Genomic DNA, 21,169 nt, shown 5'->3' with positions numbered 1-21,169 from the left:
CAGGTTTAAATAAAGTTTTACTACAGTTCTTAAGCACAACCCTACATGTTTAAACACTTCAACATTACCACAATTGATTCACAGCATCCTGTTACGTTCCCAGGACACGGAGCCTGACTTTTCCATGGAGGCCAAAGGTTTAGTGCGTGTTCTGCAAATTCGCTGCTGAGTAGTCTTGCAGCAAATATGCAAAGATCAGTCCTTCTTCTTCTTGTCTATAGAAAATGTAGAAGACTTCCTGCTTACCAGAAATCCTCCTTTGGGATTCGTTACCAGTGTGCTTCCCATGGTCATGTTTTCCTTCACTTCACGCAAGTTGGGAATGGTTGTGTTTTCTAAAAAAAAAAGAGAAGAAGAATAAACTAGATGAATAACAGAGTGAGACAAACAGAGAGCAGCACAGCTGGGTAAATTTCTCGTTTTCATTTTCCCACAAGAAAAGTGCTGCCTATCCCAAAGAATGACATGAGACTAAATATACTCTGCTATATTACTTTACCATGTGGCCCCTCTGTGTGTAGCTTATGGCTATTAACTAAGAATATGGAGCACAACACAAATATTTTGTTGGTAAACAGCCTGTTTGTTGTGAAGGGGAAAGAATTAGGGGAATCATTAAACCAACCCAACATGTGTCTAAAATTAGCAGCTTGGGAATGTTTTGGATAGGAATTAGTTTTTCCTTCTGCAAATCTGTGAAACATGCCTTTTCAATTTTGAATGTTGCTCCCTGAGAAGTGATTTTGATGTGAAACAATTTCTTATTGTATGTGCAACAGATCTGTTAGCAGTTAGTGCGTTAAATTTTTACCCTATACGTCCTTTCCGGGTGGGTTTTTTCCCTCTATTTCCTTCCCACACTCACTAAAGTATACTAATAAAGGCAGCACAATCGGGCTCCCTGCTGACCTCAGGATGAAAAAAATCCTTGTCTTTCATAAACAAACTTTTTAAAACAACATTAAACTGTGATGTGGGTCTGAATTGATTTGGAAAGTGACCCATCCTTATTTCTTAACTCCAATGACACAGTTCAGGACCCTGCAGCTCATGATACCCACGTGGGACTGGAACGAGTGACAGACACCGAAATACAAGCTTTTTCCTCAGTAATGCTTGATAGCAATCAGAACAAATTGGACCTATCAGAGCACTGCTCCTGCTCTGGTGCTCTGCCTGTGATTTTCTAGATTGTGGATCTAAACTGCAGTGAGTTTTCACAACACTGAAAAACAGTAAACTAATTATTACTATGGCAAATCAGCTTCATAATCAGTCTTTGTTTTAAATCCATTTCCCAATTTCCTAGAATACCCAAACATTTCACATTAGTAGTTTTCAGTTACGGCTGATTGATTTAGTCAAAAGCAGGGCTGGTATTTTGTTTACTGAACACAAGTGAACTCACTTATACACCTCAGAATTGGTTCATGCAGTTTATCTACAACATTTTTATCAGTGCAGTGGCTGCCGCGACCAATTGAAGTGTGTCTGCTGCCGCAGCCCTGCATGGCCACTTCTGATCAGATTGTTTTCAGTGGAAATCCTGGTGACAGACGTACCAAGATGAGGTGCTCCAACCTGTATTTGTGGCACTCATGCAGCAGTACTCCACCCTGCGGCTGTTTCAGGGCGACAATGCGACAATGCCCACCCCCACACTGCTAGAGCAGCGCAGGCCTTTCTGGATAAGAAGCACATCCGGACACTTCCTTAGCCAGCATTTAGTCCTGATATGTCTCCTATTGAACAAACCTGGCACATGCTGAGTCAACGTGTTCATCAGAGACAGCCACAGCCACTGACCACTGCACAGCTGCAGGAAGGGAGAGCAATTCCTCAACAACAGATCCGGACACTTGTATTATCCGTTCTCAGATGGGTGACTGCTTGTATCATTTCAAATGTCTTCTGCGTGCATATATATAAAATATGTAGATAGATAGATAGATAGATAGATAGATAGATAGATAGATAGATAGATAGATAGATAGATAGATAGATAGATAGATAGATAGATAGATAGATAGATAGATAGATAGATAGATAGATAGATAGATATATATCTAATAAGACAAAATCTATTTGAAAACCCAAACTTATGTTTTGTTTTTGGATGAGTATATGTGAGAGAAGGCAGACTGACTTTACAATTATACAACTGACGCATCATGTTTGTCATTTAGTTTCAATTTTCTAAACAGAATGCAAAAATACAGCCAAGGTGTTTAGTAACCAACCCCTCCAAAATTGTGGGTACTGTTCTTCCTCATCAGTATTTCATAATGGCCATGGCATAACCGCCTCCCAGTTTTACTGGTCAGACTGAAGAGTCATTAAAAATTACAACACAACAGCCACTAACTTTGCTCATTATGGTTTGGCTTCGCTCGTCTGTGCTGGGAAAATATAAATCCATTATGGAGGCAGATGTGGCGATGAGAGATTGTGAGGAGTCGTCAGTGGGCATAGACTGAAATGATGAAGAGTGACAGATGACTGACAAGCCCTTTACTTATTTAAAACATTTACATGAACACATCCTGCTGAACTGCGCAAGGTTTTTCTACTGTTATAGAAATATCCAAGAATACTTTATATATCCATCAACTGATCCTAAAGAAACAAACAGGTCATGCATTTGCTTATCGTGTCTAGTTTCTTTTAAAAAAGTAAAATAAACCAGCACTGTTGTCATCATTTAAACTTCTCCTAGTTTGTTGCTGACTTGTCTGGCTCCAGATTCCCATTGGATGCTTTCCAGACAAAACTTCGGTCTGTGAGATTCAAGCTTTTTTTTCTAAATCCCCCAAGATAAAGCAACTACAGCACTCTCCACTTCAGAGAAGGGAATTCCAACTGATCAGCACTTAAAACCAATAATTTACCAACAGCAGCCAAGCTGTTACCGTGCTTACTTAGAAATTTTAAGGTGTCCAAGGCAACTGTGCTAAAGCGGTGACGTATCAGTCTCTAAAAGTTGCAGATCTGCTGCACACACAAGCTCTCGGTTATTGCGTACACACACAGGCAGGCACTAATAGAGGCTTTGCAGACTACTGACCGGCAGCTAAGTTGTGTTTATCTGTTTAATTTAGATAAATTGGAAGGCTGAAACATTAAAACCTTGTTTATTTGCTGTCTTCCTGTTCCGATGGTTCCAGCTTCCTCCCCAGAAGACCCAGTCAGATATAAAAGTTAACTTACACACACATCAGACGCACACGCCCTGAAGCACTTGGATTTAGAGTATTTGTGCAGACAGTTAATTGAGAGCTTCTCCCATGCACACCGGCAATTAAAATCCCCCTCATGCACATGTTCATGCACATATATAAACCAATCGGCCACTGAAAGATGAAGCGAATAACATGGATTATCTGTTACAATGACAACAGATATAATATGCAGCAACTGAATGATTGATCCCCGTGTTATTATTGCTTCCTTTTATCGAGTGACAAAGTGTGTCTAGAGAAGAGGTTGTGGTGGGTGGTTGGGTCAAACACACAGCTTTCACACAGGAGACTGTGATCACTAATTAGATATCCATGTTTACTTATTACTTTAGAGTTAATTGATTGAGTTTTTACTTCTTTGAGGTCAGGCTTAGACACCTTCTCAAATCCAAGAATAACTGTTTAACTTTTTCACAGCATTAATCATATCAGTATAATTAATCATGGTAAAAGGTCCTGAAGCAGTGACGCTCCTGGGGCAACATTAAAATGTAAGGTTGTGGTAACAATGATATCAGATTGCGTGTGTTGGACGCAGGAATAACTGTGAGTGCTTTACTTTCTTGCCAGGATTTCACTATGGTCATGGCATAAGCACATCTTAGGAGGTTTGGAACGGTGCAGTTACAGAGTCAGCAGAGCGTTGGCAATTTTGATCTGTTAGGAAAAGGTGTCAGCATTGGTTTTTTTATCCTTTAGCCTTCATTTATCCGATAGTGTTGGAGGAAGGATGCTGTGCATTCCTCTGCGTGAATAGGAAAGTATTAACACAACAGGAGAGAAGGTAAAACATAACAGCCAAAATGTAAGGCCGTCCTTGCAAAACATTGTTTTCTACTTCATCACATGCATGACAAATTAGTCTTGTACACCGTCTGAGTTCAGAAGCATTACGACTACATGATCAGTTGTAAACCTGTGATCAGTATGTCATAGCACTGAGCGTATTACTGATGATAATGGTGGAAGGTAGGCCACAAATATGCTCTCAAATGTGCTATTTGGGAGTCAATCAACAGAACTTCTTACTCCATGATAATAATCAGTAATATGATCACATGATTGTCATAATCTATCAGGAAATAAGTGGCCTTTTGCATGTCTAACAAGGTGATTTTTAATTTTGTGCACGCAAAATGTATCAACAATGAGAATCTTTTGTTATTAACTTCACTAAACAGTTTGAATTTGTTATTTTTCAGTACATTAGGAGCAAGAATTTGGTACAATTATAAGTAGTGCGCATGAAGGTCATCGCTGTGAAAAGGGAAAAGTGCCCATAAAACAACAAATGTGACACTGACCACTGAGTGATCACTGTGTGTAAGTTTGATTAAAATCTGGCCAATACTGCAGGAGGAGCTGCATTTCTTGTGAACTGTAGCTGGACAGAGGGACAGGTGGTTGTCTTGGCATTGCATGAACTCATAGCCCCCTTCAGCCAGATCAGATAAAACTGTACACATGTGCACACAAATCGTTTTCTTACTGGGCAGCTCCAGTTTGATGCAGTTGTTGTTATCTCTCCCCACGGGACATTTGTAGACGTCTCCGGTTCTTTTACTCGGCTGTCCTGACAGCGGAGATCCAATCAGAACCCTGAAAAAATAAGGACGAGATGGGAATGGTTACATGGAAAGCCATCCAACATCCACACTACTTGCTTTACAATTGTGATAACAACCGCAATTCAGATGTTATTGCAGCGATTAGAAGCAGTGACTCTGAGATCCACTTCTGAAGTCCACAGCTATTTAGACATGGTTTAATTATACTTGTATAGCAATTGAACGTAAACCATGGTTCACACTGCCTAGTAAAGATGTTATAGTTTATTGTGATTGGCTTGCGAGTTTGTGGCTGCAGTTTTATTATATAATCACTCTGACACAATAACAAAGAAATAGCTGGAAATAAAAAACAACAGTTAATCTCATTTAGCTCTCACCAACACCACATAGTAATGGAAGATAACTCCCAGCTGCTTTTATAGCACTTCAGTGTTACGTTTAATGTGCTGGACAAGTTCAATATGTGTCTTGTGTGGGTTTTATTACACTGTGTCTCTCCATCAGTGCATTGATGCTAAAAAAAAGTTTGGTCATCTGCCTTCCTCTAAACGCTCAAGCTTATTAACATTCCTGACTCTAATGGACCCTGTGTCATTTGAAGCAAGACGCAGAGAGGAACAACAACACACCCGACACACTTTCTGCTGCCAGCTGCCTGTGAGAAACATTGTAATTATTTACAGCATTGAACGAGCACTCTTTTCACTCAGAAATGAAAAAATAAACACTTCATAATTACTTCATTAATGATAAGTTAAGTGTTCTTCCTGCTCGTGTCACTGCAAAAAAAGAGCAGCTTTAACAAGGGAATGATTGACAACCACTTAAATATTTCAACAGCGGTTCAAAGCACTGGTATGCAACTTTGTCCAAATATTCATGCTGCACACAGGATGAATAACTTTCCCGATCCAATGGATTTTCAAAACTGTTCTTAACATGAAAACCAGGCTTGTACAGGCTGTTGTTATTACATAAAGTTAAGTTTTAAAGGCACAGCCGTGTGAATAACTGTATGTAAAATGTGTGCTGGTGTCATCAACTCTAGATGACTCAGAACTTTCTCCAACAGGGTGTATTTGAAGTCAAACCATGGTCTTTTTCCCCCACAGTAACCGAGTCATTTTGGCTGACGTAACCAAAGTAGAAAAGTGAAAATAAGCAGCTGCGAGAGGGAAAATTGAAACGGTGTCCAGATTCCACTGTTTAGCTGAACGGCAATGAAATGGGTCGTTTTCAGATTGAATGAACAAAGATTGATCCTATCATACTATTTGTTTGTTGGGATTTGCATCTACTTCAAAAACAGCTCAACAGCTATGTTTTTGTGACAAGGGAAAAAAAACACCTGTTATTAAAATTCTCATTGGTTTGTTGTCAGTATGATAAAAGGGTAAAAATGGCAGTATGGTAACAGGTTGCACAGTAAATGTGAATATGTTAAGATGCTGAATATAGAATTAAACAACTGAAAATGAAGCTGCTAGCTCGGCTTACAACTCTGAATCCTGGTTTATTTGATAATTACTCTTTTTCACTAAGTAGTTTTTCCCGAAAGAAAAAGGTCAGGGATGCAAGTGGCAGGAAATGAGCTTCCTCCAAAGCATGTCTGGGATCTGCTTTGGAGATAGAGCAACAAGCTCAAAGAGCTGCTAAACCTCCACAACAAAATGAGAAAGCTGTGGCAGTTTTGACATCTAATTAGGCTGGCACCTGGAAATCTTGTAGGTGAGATGTTTGGGACGTGTCCCATCAGGAGGAGACTGCTGGAAAACACAGAGCAAGCGAGGAAAATTATGTCTCTCAGCTGGGAGCGCCCCCAGATAAGCTGGAGGACATCGCTAGGGAGAGGAATATCCGGGCACCTCTGTTACCTTCTGCCCCCACAAACCATAATTCATCATTGGATGAATAATATATGGATATTTTTCAGCAAAAAATAGGTTACAAGTTCTTAAACCTTAAAACTCTTTAAATGTTGAATTTCTACAATAATAACAAATCATTTTCACATGATTTAAAAAATGAAAACATTGCACTTTTCTGAAACCTTTCCCAGCAATGTTGTGGAGAGCAGACAAATCTTGGGGTTAGCCAAGGTTACAAGAGGCTCCAGCGAAAAGCTGAACCGCCTGTGCCACATGTAACAGCTTTTCTCTCCCCACCCTCGCTGACGGTTAAGGCATCTGTAACTAATCAGTCACCTCCCACTTACAGCAACCTGCGTGTTACATCACCATGTGATTGCTATATTTTCTCATTAAAATATTTTCCCAAGCGTAACACTGAGAGCTACAGGTCGTCTCTAATTTTTCCCCACTAAACCTCTGTAAATCATTCAGCCTCGGTCATGTCCTCCCTCCGCTCGCAGCGTGCTTTGCCCTCATCACTAGTGTGAAACAGAACAAAATCAAGCTTTTTGGATGATATGTAGCACACATGTTTGACTGCACTGAGGAGTTTCAGTTGCAAATGGCTCCACTGATTAGCAGTAAGTGAATTACTACAAGTGATCTCATATGATCTCGATAAGTTAACTAGTACAAAGCGCCATCAGGTATAGCCATGCAGGAAAGGATCAGCGATTATAGTGCAACAGGTCTGACTTTAGAGTAACTAAAGGAGTTTGCAGAAAGCAGAAGAGATAAAAGATTTTAAAAACATGTTTCCATGTTTATTTTAGCAAGAAGCCACGGATGCTTGGTTTCATTGTATTAACAGGCTGGGTATGTGAATACTCTGGCGGGCAGTTTAAGGTTAACAGCTAGTAGTAAAAACAAGGACCTTCATTACAGCCGCAGCTGGTGTGCTCGCCCCAGCTTAATTTTACAAGCGAATCAGTGTTTTTTTCCTTTTTTTATTATTTTCTGGAGTAGAATTTAACCGAATGAACACTTGTCTTGATACGTGTGCACATTTTTGGCCAGAATTCTCTTAAACAAAAATATTTATTGGGAAAAAAAGACACATTTAAAAAATGTATTATACCTCTATTACTTGTCTGTTATATAACATTAGGGATGCTCGTGGCAATTCATTTCTTAATCAGCTAAACAGGTCAGTTAAGAAATAGTCAAATATTAAGTTAAATTTGAAAACGGTTTAAAAAAAAAAATCCCCATTCCAAAAGGTCACATGACAATCTCATTGGCTCACGGAGTTGTGATGTCACTATACTTTGATCCTTTGAAGTTTGACCTTAAATAGGGGTGAGAAACAGCAATTTGTAGTTCGTGTCTTCGCAGCATTTGTGTTTGCAGCTTTCACACGTTCACCACAGAAACTTTTGGAAACCTTTTCAGAGTTGTCGTGTACAACTTTCAACATGTATCCTACAAGACACCAACCAAGGCAAAAAGATTACGCCGCTTCTCCTTCCTGTCGTGGCCGGCCAAATGACCTCTTAGCCGTCCAAAGGGCATTACATGACAGTAGGAAGGAAAACTACCACCTCCAGAATAAAATTCAACAGATTGAAGACGAGAAACTTCAACTGGAGGAGAAGTGTAGACAGATGGAAGCGCAAAATAAGAACCTTGAAGAAAGACAACAACGCCAGCCCGACATAACAATTATTAATGAGGGCTGGGGAATCAAGTTTGGACAAGCCCGAGACCAGATTGTCTTCCTAATTAAGGAAAACAAGCAAAAGAGCGCGGAACTAAAGGAGATGTCCAACCAGCTTAAAGACAGCAAAGCTACTGTTGAGAAGACAGAATGGGATCTCCAATATATGGACCAAAGGAATCGGCTGCTCCAAAAAAACTTCGATGAAGCTGTGAAAAAAAATAAAGAAATCCTCCAACAGAAGGAAGAACAGGAGAAAAAGCAAAGAGACATGGAGCACAAACTCAAAGTCACGGAGGAAAAATACACAATGCTGAAAGTAAAGTTGGATGATACACTGCGCCAAAACAAAGACCTTCTTCAAGAGAAAGAAAGATTGAAAGAAGAGAAGTGTATTGTCGAAGACTTTGAGGGTAAAAACCTAAAACTGCAACAGTTTTGTAGTGAACTGAAGGACAAAACAAGTCAACTAGAAGGGGAAAAAGAAAAACTGGACAAACAATGCTCACACATGCAGAAAAGGATGGATCAAATGGCGAGAAACAACTCCGAGCTCACTAAGGGGATATTGTTGGAATACAACAACTTGAAGCGCAAACACACTGAAATGCAGGCGCAAAAGCAAGAACAAGACAAAATACATGACGACCTGCAGCGTACGCTCCAAGATATCCACAGAAGAAATGAGGAGCTACAAGACCTGTACAAAGAAGTACAACAGAGAAACGCAGACATGCACAAGGACAAGATAATGCAGGAGGAAACATCCAAAGAGCTCAAGGAAAAGCTTGAAGAAAAACGAGCAACACTGGAAGAGGTGGAGAAAACATGCAAGAAGCTTGAGAAACAAAACGCAGAAACCATCGATGAGTTGAGAACCCTCATCCTGGAAAAAAAAGCTCTTGTAGAAAAGTGCATGAAAAAGAAGAACAAACGCTTCCGCTGGCCCTGGACGAGAGACTCTACTGCTTCCTCACCTGGTGTAGCCTCGTCTTGCTCCACCTCTGTTCACCTCCCCAACCAGTCCCGGCAGTTGACTGCCCCCTCCTGAGCCTGGTTCTGCCGGAGGTTTCTGCCCGTTTAAAGGCAGTTTTTCCTCCCCACTGTCGCCTAGTGCGTGCTCAGAGGGGATTGTTGGGGTTTTCTCTCCTCTACCTTGTTTCATTATTTACTTGTTAACGTTTTGTTCTTACTTCATTTTACCTTGTTTCATTATTTACTTGTTAACGTTTTGTTCTTACTTCATTTTACCTTGTTTCATTATTTACTTGTTAACGTTTTGTTCTTACTTCATTTTACCTTGTTTCATTATTTACTTGTTAACGTTTTGTTCTTACTTCATTTTACCTTGTTTCATTATTTACTTGTTAACGTTTTGTTCTTACTTCATTTTACCTTGTTTCATTATTTACTTGTTAATGTTTTGTTCTTACTTCATTTTACCTTGTTTCATTATTTACTTGTTAACGTTTTGTTCTTACTTCATTTTACCTTGTTTCATTATTTACTTGTTAACGTTTTGTTCTTACTTCATTTTACCTTGTTTCATTATTTACTTGTTAACGTTTTGTTCTTACTTCATTTTACCTTGTTTCATTATTTACTTGTTAACGTTTTGTTCTTACTTCATTTTACCTTGTTTCATTATTTACTTGTTAATGTTTTGTTCTTACTTCATTTTACCTTGTTTCATTATTTACTTGTTAATGTTTTGTTCTTACTTCATTTTACCTTGTTTCATTATTTACTTGTTAACGTTTTGTTCTTACTTCATTTTACCTTGTTTCATTATTTACTTGTTTAACTTTTTCTTTTTCAACTTATTTATAAAACAATAAACCAATTGAATTTATCCTTTGAGTAGTTTTCATCTAATCTTTTCATCTATAACTTTTTCAAACATTCATATCTGTCGTTTATCTTCTTCTTGAAACCTCATAAATGGTGAAGGAAAAATCCTGGAACATGGTTCCAGGAAAAAGATAATTTAAAAAGGATAATTTAAATATGATTAATCTGTTTGGAAATCTGCAGGTAAACTGTCTGTCTGAGAAATTGATCAAATTAGAAGAGAGGTCAGCTGGATATTTAGATGTCACTCCTCTTATGCAAATTAATCAAATTCCTAAAGTGTAGTATTGCTGATTTTGAATAAGACCTTGAAGGACAGAAGACACATTTTCCTGGTAAAATGATGGCTGTAAAATTGGTGAAAGGGAGCCGACCAACTGGTCTGCTTCTCCCACCCAGTTTGTCATGGTCCATGGGTCTTTGATCCAAGGTTTTGAGTCTTTGAGTTGAGGATTCATTCTAGTTTTGAATTTTAGGTTCTTTGGATTAGGTTTCTGTCGTGTTAATGTTTTGTTTTCTATTCACAAGGTTGTTTTTAATACATCTTGTTAATTTTCTGATGCTTTGTATAAGTTCTTTATGGCGATCGTGGCTCAAGAGTTGGGCGTTCGCCTTGTAATCGGAAGGTTGCCGGTTCGAGCCCCGGCTTGGACAGTCTTGGTCGTTGTGTCCTTGGGCAAGACACTTCACCCGTTGCCTACTGGTGGTGGTCAGAGGGCCCGGTGGCGCCAGTGTTCGGCAGCCTCGCCTCTGTCAGTACGCCCCAGGGTGGCTGTGGCTACAATGTAGCTTGCCATCACCAGTGTGTGAATGTGTGTGTGAATGGGTGGATGACTGGATATGTAAAGCGCTTTGGGGTCCTTAGGGACTAGTAAAGCGCTATATAAATACAGGCCATTTACTTTCTAGCCTTGTTTGTGCCTTCAGTTTCTGTTCACTTTAGTGATGTATTTAGTGAGTCTCCCTTTGTGTTTCTGTTCTGGCCCTCCTTCTGTCTCGTCTGTTTGTCTTTATCTTTCAATGTTTCTTCATCTCTGTCTCAATGTCTCACGTTCAGTCTGTCTTCTTGTCTGTTTTCTTTACTTACTTCCTGTCTTTAATTTGAAACATTCAGTTTCCCTTCATGTCTTGCGCAGCTTTTCTTCCTGTCCTGGGCCCTCACTGGTTCCCTGATTGTCTTCATTTCCTCTATCCTCATTACCTCTTGTGTATGTACTTTCTCAGTCCTTCTTTGTCATTTGTCGTGTTGTCCATGACCATATCTGTGTGCCATGTAGCTCTGATTTCCATGTGCTGTCTGAATAAGTAATCCTAGTGTTTCTTGGATACTTGTATTCCCTGGCTGTTCTGAGAACTTTGCTATTTTAATTTAATTAGCATTAAATACACACCGTATGTTCGACTTTTGTCTTCTGAGTATTGCATTTAGATATGCAACCTCTTAGACACAGTGATCCATAAGACTGTTGGTTAATTAGTCCAACACTCTAATAAGGGAATTTGTGATAAACCAAAACGGTATGAAAACAGTCATCTCACCACCAAAGCTATCAATTTGATGTGGGAAAATTCTCTTTACGACAAAAGACGTGGGACAAGATATGGCAACTAGATAAGCAGGAATGGATGCAATTTACTGAATGTATTCATACAATGACACTAAGTGTGGTGTGAAGTTACTGCATGAGATGAGCTTTTTCTTTCTGTTTATTTAACCTTATGCTGCTGCAGACCTGTACCACATGTAAAGTGTTGCAAAAATGTTCCAGATAAGACGCCTCGTGTGACTTTTAGGTAAAATATTAACACATGAAGTCATCTTTATTTTTACAACAAGGTTCGCGCTGGAACGGTCTTGTCTTTCAGCGAGCATCTGTGTGTAACCCACATAAAATGAGGGTACCACTTTAATGAGTGATAAATATGAGGAGAGATGGGCAGCCTGCCCAACCAATTGAAATGCACAGGTCCCAGTATGCAGATACTAACCCCATGTTTGCCTACTGGTGGTGGTCAGAGGGCCTGGTGGCGCCAGTGTCCGGCAGCCTCGCCTCTGTCAGTGCGCCCCAGGGCAGCTGTGGCTACAATGTAGCTTGCCATTGCCAGTGTGTGAATGTGTGTGTGAATGGGTGAATGACTGAATGTAGTGTGAAGCGCTTTGGGGTCCTTAGGGACTAGAAAAGCGCTATACAAATGCAGGCCATTTGACCAATGGGAAAGCAGCCTGCCGCTGTATGTCTCACCCACCTACACTGTGTTCGGTGCTTTGTGTGGAGGTAGTTGCGTGCTAGCAGGAGAAAAGAGAGACTGAGGTTTTTGAGTTGGAAAGAGTATTAGATAAAAGTTTGTAACCAACTGTGCTGCACATAAGTTCGCTGGTTATCAGCTACCTTTCATGTTAAAAGTAGCCAAAGTGAGTAAACAGGCGAATGCTGCAGTTTTCTGGCGACTTTATAAAGTACCGCGTGGAGCTAAACTGTTAGCCTTTGTTAGCTCTTCCGACCGAGAGACACCATACTATTGTCTTCGGCGTGTGTGTGTGCTTTTTTTGTGTGTGTGTGCTGAATTGTTCCTGAGGTGGATCCTCAGGAACAATTCCCAGCCTTCCCACCTGGACTTAAAGCAGGGGTGGGCAATTCCAGGCCTCGAGGGCCGGTGTCCTGCGGGTTTTAGATCTCACCTTGGATCAACACACCTGAATCACATGATTAGTTCGTTACCAGGCCTCTGGAGAACTTCAGGACATGTTGAGGAGCTAATTTAGCCATTTAAATCAGCTGTGTTGGTTCAAGGACACATCTAAAACCTGCAGGGACACCGGCCCTCGAGGCCTGGAGTTGCCCACCCCTGACTTAGAGAGACTGAGATTCGCTTCTTTTCCACTTGATGATCTGCTGCACCTTGCAGTGTGTATCACTCACACTTTAACACAGCTGGTTATTCATAAGACCACTGACTGACATTCTCTCACCCCTATTTTCTTTCACACCCTGGGAAAGAAAATAGGAGTGGACATTTTTTATTTGGGACTTTAAATAATAAGCTGTTGTGTAGAACATTTTCCACATGTGAAAAGAGTGTGAGATTTTCATTTGAATGTACATTGGATTTGTGTAATCTGTTTGTATAAAAGTTAAGGAGTCAGGTTACTAGGGTGCACCCGAGCATTGAAAACCAAAAGGGACACTTGGCCAAGTCATTGTCTTAGTATGTGTTTTACTTTTCTTTCATTTTTTGTAAGTTTCTTTTCTACAATTGTAAAGTGCCTTTAACCTGTGCTTGTCAACCTTATGGTTTATTTCACTAAAGTCGGTTGGTTCTTTTGAGTTACATTCTTGTCTCAGTGTCTCATTTAAACACACCTCTGTGCTCCTATAGTCGAACCTATTGGCCCATTTATATATTCTTTTCAGCAATTCCCCTTACTGTGTTACATGTGAGATGCAGGGATCACATACATCCGGCCTCCTGATGACTTTAGCCCCTAAAAAACGCGCTGCTGATGACACTCACCATTTTCCCTCGCTGTTCTCAAACTGCTGGACAGTGTAGCCGAACATGTCTTCCAGCGGTCCAGAGAAGGACAAACTGTTCTTCTGGTCCACGTTGAAGGAGAACACGCAGGTCAGCAGCACTGCAAAGATAAAAGTACAGTAAAGGTTACGCATGATAAGACTCGAGAGTGGCGCCGCTTTACTTCCTGTTTGAGTCTGCTGTGCTGCTCTTCAGAGTGGATTTACATAAACTGATGGGCAAATACTGAAACAAAAGATGTGCGTATGCAGTTATTTCTAAGTGCAGAAGCCATAAACACTCAGTAAATATTTCTGAAACCCTCAAGATGCCTCTTGGAAATGGAAAAAAAAAGAGATCTACTAAAATACTTTGTAAATGTAATAAATAAAAGTTAGCATTTAGGTATTTTAGTTACAGCAAATATAAATAATTCTATTTATGTCAATATTATTTACGGGTGCATGAAAATGATGTACCCAGATGAGGGCCGAACTTTGTGAACCACAGACACGCACACAGACACACACAGTCATTCTGGAAGAGGAATTTCGAACATCAATGTGAGCCATTTTGGTCAGGGTTCAATCTGACCTCCAGGACAATGGCTTCTTCTCTGCACTCTGCCCAGTCTGGGTCTGTCTGTCACTGAGATGAGTATATCACAGAGCCTCTATATAAATCCATCCATGTCTCATTGTGCCTGCACCACAATGACACTCTTTATATCTACTGTGCCAGGAAATTCCTTCAATATAATTTATTCAATTCCCGGACCTTTGAGGGAGTGTAGAGGAGTAGAAGAACAGTGGGATTAAAAACAGAATGTGCAAAGGCAGACCGCATACATAGACACACAAGGATAAAGCAGCTATTTATCCTTTGATGGTAATGCTTTGTAGCTAATGTGTCTGAGAACTACATTAAAAGGTCTAGACTGAAGTAATTTTACATCTTTTAGCAACACCCAAGAATTGATTATGTTTGTTGGTTTATCCACCAGATATTTCAGTGTGGTCCACACAGCAACATCCCAGACAGATTGCTTTGATATTTAGAAGAGACATTCACGAGCTCCAGAAAATGAATGAATGTTCTTACTCAGTCAAAACATCCCTGAATCTACACAATTTATTCTTCTGATTAAAAGCATAAAATGATTACAGTAGCATCTAAAAGAGAGCCCTGTGAAAGTACACCCCGTGATTTAGCAGCTTATATGATTTTATCAGGACCTTTCCGTGGTTGTGGATGAATTTTGACTCTTCTTTACAGCGCTGCTTCAGTTTAGTGACGTTTGCAGGCATTCGTTTATGCACAACTATCTTAAGGTCCCGCCACGGCATTTCAGTCAGGTTGAAGTCTGGACTTAGACTGAACCACTGCAACATCTTCACTCTTTTCTTTTTCAGTCATTCTGCTGTAAGTCTTCTGCTGTGGATGTTATCATTTTCCCGTGGCATGACCCAGTTTTGGTCAAGCTTTATCTGTCGGACAGATGTCCTCATTGTTGACTCTAGAATACTTTGCTGTTCAGAGAAGATCATGGTTGACTCAAAGACTGCAAGGTTCCCGTCCTATGGCCACAAAACAAGCACAAATCATCACCCCTCCACCACCGTGCCTCACAGTCGGTTTGTGCTGCTATGCTGAGTTTGGTTTTTGCATTGTGCATTATGGACAAAAATCTTCACTTTGGTCTTGTCTGTCCAAAGGATATTGTTCCAGAGGTCTTATTCTTTGTTCAGATGTAACTCTACTGCCATGTTCTTTTTAGAGAGACAGAAGCTAAAGTTTTTCACACATATAGGTTTGGCCTTTTTCCCCCTTAAAAATAACCACCTTCATTTAGAAACTACATTTTGTGTTTACTTGTGTTATCTTTGTCTAATATTTAAATTTATTTGATGATCTGACAAAAATGGGAAATCAGGAAGGGAGCAAACACTTTTTCACACCAGTGTAAAGACAATTTGGAATATCTGATATATACAAAATAATTCTGCATACAGTTGGGTCAAAGTAACTACAGAGCCCACTTCAAGAGACCATTTAATTCGACTGTAAAGAGTTTTTATATACTGCACTAGGAAGCTGACTTATTTTGGGAGCCAGCGTCTAGTGGTCACTCAAGGAACTTTTGTTTTTCTTCAGCACTGGCTTAATATTTCAGCCGAGGTTGTCTCTTGGCTCCATACATTCAAATGTGCTTACTGGCTTACTAAAATCACAAACTGCTGAAAATGTGGAGTGGTCTCTCGTGCATATTAACAACACAAGAAAGCCACAGAGAGCAATACATGCAGGGATTAGCATATGTAAGCATCCCTCTCTGTAAACAGAGCAGTTGTAAAACTGCTAGTCACGTTTAAATGTCGATCATTTAGATTTCATATAAGATTTCACTTTTTAAATTTCCAGAGACCACGAAGGAGGCCTGCTGAGTCATATACAGGAACCCCAGATGAGAAGTATTATCCCCTCTGTTTCTCCCTCAGTCATTTCTGCACTTCCTCTGTGACCCCCTTTCCATCTCTCAGAGAAGCTCAATTTCCTTTTCCTATTAACCTGATTATACACATCTCCACAAATCCAAAGGTACACACGCACACACGGACACACAGCTAATTTAGCTGATTTAAGATGGCTTCAGGCCAACCAGGCCTTTTCATTCATCACAGACTGAGCTCAAGTACAGTTCAGAGTCAAACCGGCCTGAGTTGTAAATCACTTAGGAACATCATTTGTCCACTGGCAGGCACATACTTTGTGTATACCAATCTCATTTCGCTGTATTGGGTGTCTCCTGGCTCTACTCTCTTCAAATCAGAACCAGTGAAGTTATATAACTGTCTATTTTTGTGAGATGGGCTAACATCTGCCCTGGAAAACCAATAAGCAGTCTTGTCCCTCTGTGGATGGAAATGGCCACATGAGTGTCTGAGGTACTGGCATATATACCCATATGGAAAAGAAATAGTAAAAACATATATGATTTACTCATGAAAGTGGCCACTTTCTCATTACTTTCATATATTTTTTTAGTAAGTATACAAAACATACAAGTTTCATTGTATAATTTTTCAAGGGATCTTATATGTGTTTTCACTCTTGTATGCTTTTCATACAAGTTTCATACAAGACAGATAAAAACTTTATAAGATTTAAATATATCTTTTCCATATGGGTATATTTGTCCATCACTGCTGGAAGGTTCATTATGTACTCAGTCACACATGAGTGTGTATAGCACATCAGTTCATCCTGACTGAAATATCTCAACAACTCCTCAATGGACTCCCATGAAATTTTGTGCAGACACTCATGGTCCCCAGGGGAAATAAAATACTTGCTAAGGTCAAGCTGTGACTTTTCTTTAAGAATGAAACTGATCATTGTGGTTTAAGTGAAATGTGTCAAAAATTACTCATTTAGACCCCCTTCAGGACGAAATGTTCTGACTGCAAAAAAGGACAGAATTAAGCAAGATGTAGGTTTGAGTTGTAAAAGTAAAGCCAATGCAGAAGTGCACTGACTCTTCTTTCCTTTTCATGGGATTATGGGTGACTCAGGTTGCAAACTGACTTCTGGATGTAGGTCTATAAGTCTATGGGAAAATGGCCCTTGGCTTCCTTGCTTTTTGACCTCAGTAAACACTTTCTTGATTACTTTATGACACCAGTTGCTATTTTCAAGTCATACTGAATAAAACATGAAGTTCATTTTGTAAGTTATGGTCATTATCCAGAAAAGGGAATTATCGAGGGTTGAATGACTTGTCAGTCGCTAGCCAATAAGCAAGCAGTGTCACTGTCAAACTCAACTTTACCTCATTAGATATGGTTTCAAAAAACGTTGAAATGCCAGAAACAGTAAGCTTAACAAACTTTGCTTGAGCCTTTCTCCAACAGTAACTGACATATATATACAGTATATACAACTAGCAGAACATCTTTACAGCGTAGATGGTAGGAAACACAGGCTTAGCTTCCTGGTACATTTAAAGGGAAAGAAAAATAAAGCCACTACAGATGTGTCTTTAACCTGTATTCTTTTCTGAAGGCCACCATATGGTGACAGCAAAAAGCAAAACCATCTTTTAAATAGTTTATAGGTTGGCTTAAAAAATGGTAACAAGCTAATTTCTCCTTGGCATTTTTGTACAACTTACCAGTTTCAAGGCAGTAACATTTAAAGTGGCCACTTGTGATGGATGCTTGCTTTTACATCTTGCTGAACATTCAACCCCTCTAAAAGAGCAGTCAGTTGGGCATTACTTTCTGGCAAGTACATTCATTTTAAGCCTATTTGTCAATGGCTAAATTTAGCATCCCATTAAGTATCACAAGAGAACAATGGAAGCACCTTGCTAATTAAGCTAGCTAGCCAACTAGCTACTTTTGGTCTTCCATCCAACCTTTCGTCCATTTTCTGTCATTTAACATGGTCCAGGCCTAATGTACAAACAAATATATGATGTGATAGTGGTTACAAACATCTTTTACTGTTTATAGATAAATAGTACTGAGCTTAAAGCAGCACGCTGTCCTTCCATAAACAAAACTGACAGTGCGTTTTAACTTTAAGACAATTTCCCTTTGTTTTGTGTTCATAATCATTCTGACTGTTGGGCTCTCCACACTACAAAAACAGCAGAGGCCCACAGCGTCAATGAACAAGTCTAAAAAAGCCAAAAAATCTGCATGTCATTTATCAAAATGGAAAACATGCTGACCAGAAATGTCTAATCTAAGTTGGTTTGAATACTGCAAAAGTGATATTACAATGGGTCTGTTTTCAGTCAAGGACCACGTGGTCCTGATTGATCCCGGCAGTCTGTCAGCCACAAGATAAAACCCCACTGCTCTCTCTGCCACAGTTATCAAAACCAAAGGAAAACCAAAAGACTTTGCTGCTGATACAGCGAGTGCAGAAAGCAGCACCCGCTGACCTGTGAGACATCACTCAACTTAGCACCTGTAGGCTTCAAAGCTTGGCTCAGCTATGGTTAAAAATCTGCATCCCATTGGCACCTGCTCATCTGTAACATATCTAACCATCTATAAAGAGCTTTAAAGCTTAATGCAAATCACCAGCTCTGGGAAACAAAATCATGAAGTGGGCCTGACATTTGACCTTAATTAGATGCAGTGAGAAATCAGTTGTTAAATTGATCCAAGACAGACAGTCAAAACAAATCTTCTAAAAAGAAAGCAAGCAAACATCTGCAGAAACTAGAAAAAAGTTCATGTCGTGCTGAACTGAAGACTGAACTGGTGCATTTATCATTTATGGCGTTGACCCTTCAAAGGAATAATGTCAAAAGGGGCTTTGGGTGGGACTCAGACCTTTTCTAAAACCACATGCTGGCATTTAACAAGAGACAACACTGGCAAGAGAAAAGCTTCAAATAATTCTGGCATGTCTGTGGGCAGCCTAGAGCCATGAAGAAGTTATAAAACTGAAATATTTCCAGATTTCCTCCTTTGTTCTTTTATCTTTGTCCATTTTTCTTCTTTACTGCACATTTTTCCCATTTTTCCCCCATCCATTTTTTCTCTGAATTCATCTTCTTTGCCACTCCAGCAGTAACCACGCTACCCTCTCTAATCGCTCTAGGAATGGTTATCACGAGCTGAACTTCTGACAGCTTTTAGCTCCGCTTACTTTGACAAAAATCTTTTCATTTGGCTGCCTGCTCAGTCTCTGCTTTAGTCTTGGCAAATGTGCGGCATGTGGGCTTGCAGTGGACATAAAGGTTATAGATGTAGGCGTGTTTGTGGCTTTACAAGCAGAAGAGAACACAAGTGGCCGCTTTTTTTTTTTTAGGTTTAGTGATTGCATCTGTAGGCAGGGGCGGATTGGATAAATAACACAAGCTAAAAGAGACACACGAATCCGCTGCAGATATGTCAGCAGCTGTGGAAGGATAAAGGGAAGAGGTAGCGTGAGCAGTGCGTAAACAGAGCAACAGCAACTCAGGTGCCCTCTGTGTTTATACAGGCTGGCCTTCAGGAAGCATACTGGACATGCTCAGTTACCTGAATTAAAAATATAGTTAAAAACACAAAATCCACACCACTGACAGATATATTAAGCAGGAGATAAAGTTCACAGCAAGTGATTCACTGGCTGCAGACGATTGGTCACTAGTGGACATTCCAGGTTCCGGTTCCAGTAAATTCAACCCAAGAAATGAAGAACAGATACTACAGATGTGATGAAAGCCTACAATTTGTTACCAAGGTTTATGCCAAAAAAAGTAAAAATGTGACAACACCTTTGGAGATGTTTGCTTATTAAGCTTAACAAACAAGTGCACCAACAATCATGCGTTTAGACAGAAGACGGCTGATCATGGACAAATTATAAGCAGACAACCAAACCATTTAGGAAGCTTATCCAGAGAGACATTGAGTTTGGAGGGGTTAGCACTCACTAGCTGGGATAGGCTCCAGACTCACCGTTACCCTGAACTGCATAAGCAAAAGAAGATGGCTCAAATTTATCTAATCTATGCAACTCTATGAGGTACCTTGAGCTGCATGTAGATTACACTGTGAGAAAGTTTCTGCCATTAACTTTGTATTAACAAACTGCCAAAATGTACATATCCTTAGGTATTGCTGTTATTGTTCACAGACTGGGTCAGGATCATTGAAGCAATGTTTAAAGGTGCAGTGTGTAAAATCTCACCACTAGATGTCAGAATTGAAGAATCTAGCTACAGGACAAACAACTTTGGCTGTCATTCATTTTTAGTGAGTGTAGGCTGTCAGTCCCTCAACTGTCCATCACTACTATTTACTATGGAAGAGCTGTAAAACTTTGTGAAAGGAGATCGATACAGGTCAGTGAGTGAGAGAAGCTCACTTCTGTCCAATTACAATGATACCGAGTGCCGCTGTTAGCTGCTGTTAGTCGACGTTAGTGAAACTTCCTTCAAAGTGGATCTAACGTTGTTGGATAGCAATTTAATTTTTATACAATGTGAGAAGGTAACCAAAGGGTTTATCAGAGCATGATTTTTAGAACACTTGAGCCCAACATTGTGTTGCTGGCATAATGTTAGCTTTAGTTGCTGTTTAGTTGGCAACACTGCATGAAATTGGTTCTAAGAATAGTGGACTTTTAAGGTTAACAGTACCTTCACATAGTTATACTTCTTGTCAAATCCTCAAAATTGCAAATATTTAGCAAACTTTGCAAATATACCAGCCACTCACAAATAGCAGACATATTTGGCAGTCCTAATGTGCATAAATAAGGTGTTTCCTTTGACAGGCTAATATGCCAAAGGTAACACAAGATACACAGCTGGAATTTTAGAAATTTGTGAAATATGCTCCAGACGTTTGCGCTGTTACCTAAATTAAATCTGAGGACAAAGTGAAGTCTTTAGCTTTGTTAGTGTTATAATAAAAGTAT

At 39.8% G+C, this 21,169-nt stretch overlaps 1 protein-coding gene across 1 annotated transcript in view; it reads right to left on the bottom strand.

Annotated features, from left to right (window-relative positions):
- itga1 (integrin, alpha 1) overlaps positions 1 to 21,169 on the bottom strand; it is a 61,798-nt gene that overhangs the window by 21,342 nt on the left and 19,287 nt on the right. The window contains exons 2-4 of the mRNA XM_004549724.3: positions 13,742 to 13,862; positions 4,729 to 4,838; positions 247 to 335 (exon numbers count right to left, since the gene is read on the bottom strand). Of these exons, the coding sequence (XP_004549781.3) occupies positions 247 to 335; positions 4,729 to 4,838; positions 13,742 to 13,862 (320 nt within the window). The remainder of the gene's footprint in view (positions 1 to 246; positions 336 to 4,728; positions 4,839 to 13,741; positions 13,863 to 21,169) is intronic.

The sequence above is a fragment of the Maylandia zebra genome, linkage group LG7, assembly GCF_041146795.1.
Source record: "Maylandia zebra isolate NMK-2024a linkage group LG7, Mzebra_GT3a, whole genome shotgun sequence".
In the NCBI taxonomy this organism is placed as follows: Eukaryota; Metazoa; Chordata; class Actinopteri; order Cichliformes; family Cichlidae; genus Maylandia; species Maylandia zebra.
Note: the sequence above shows the minus strand (reverse complement) of the source record. Positions and strands in the feature narration are given on the sequence as shown.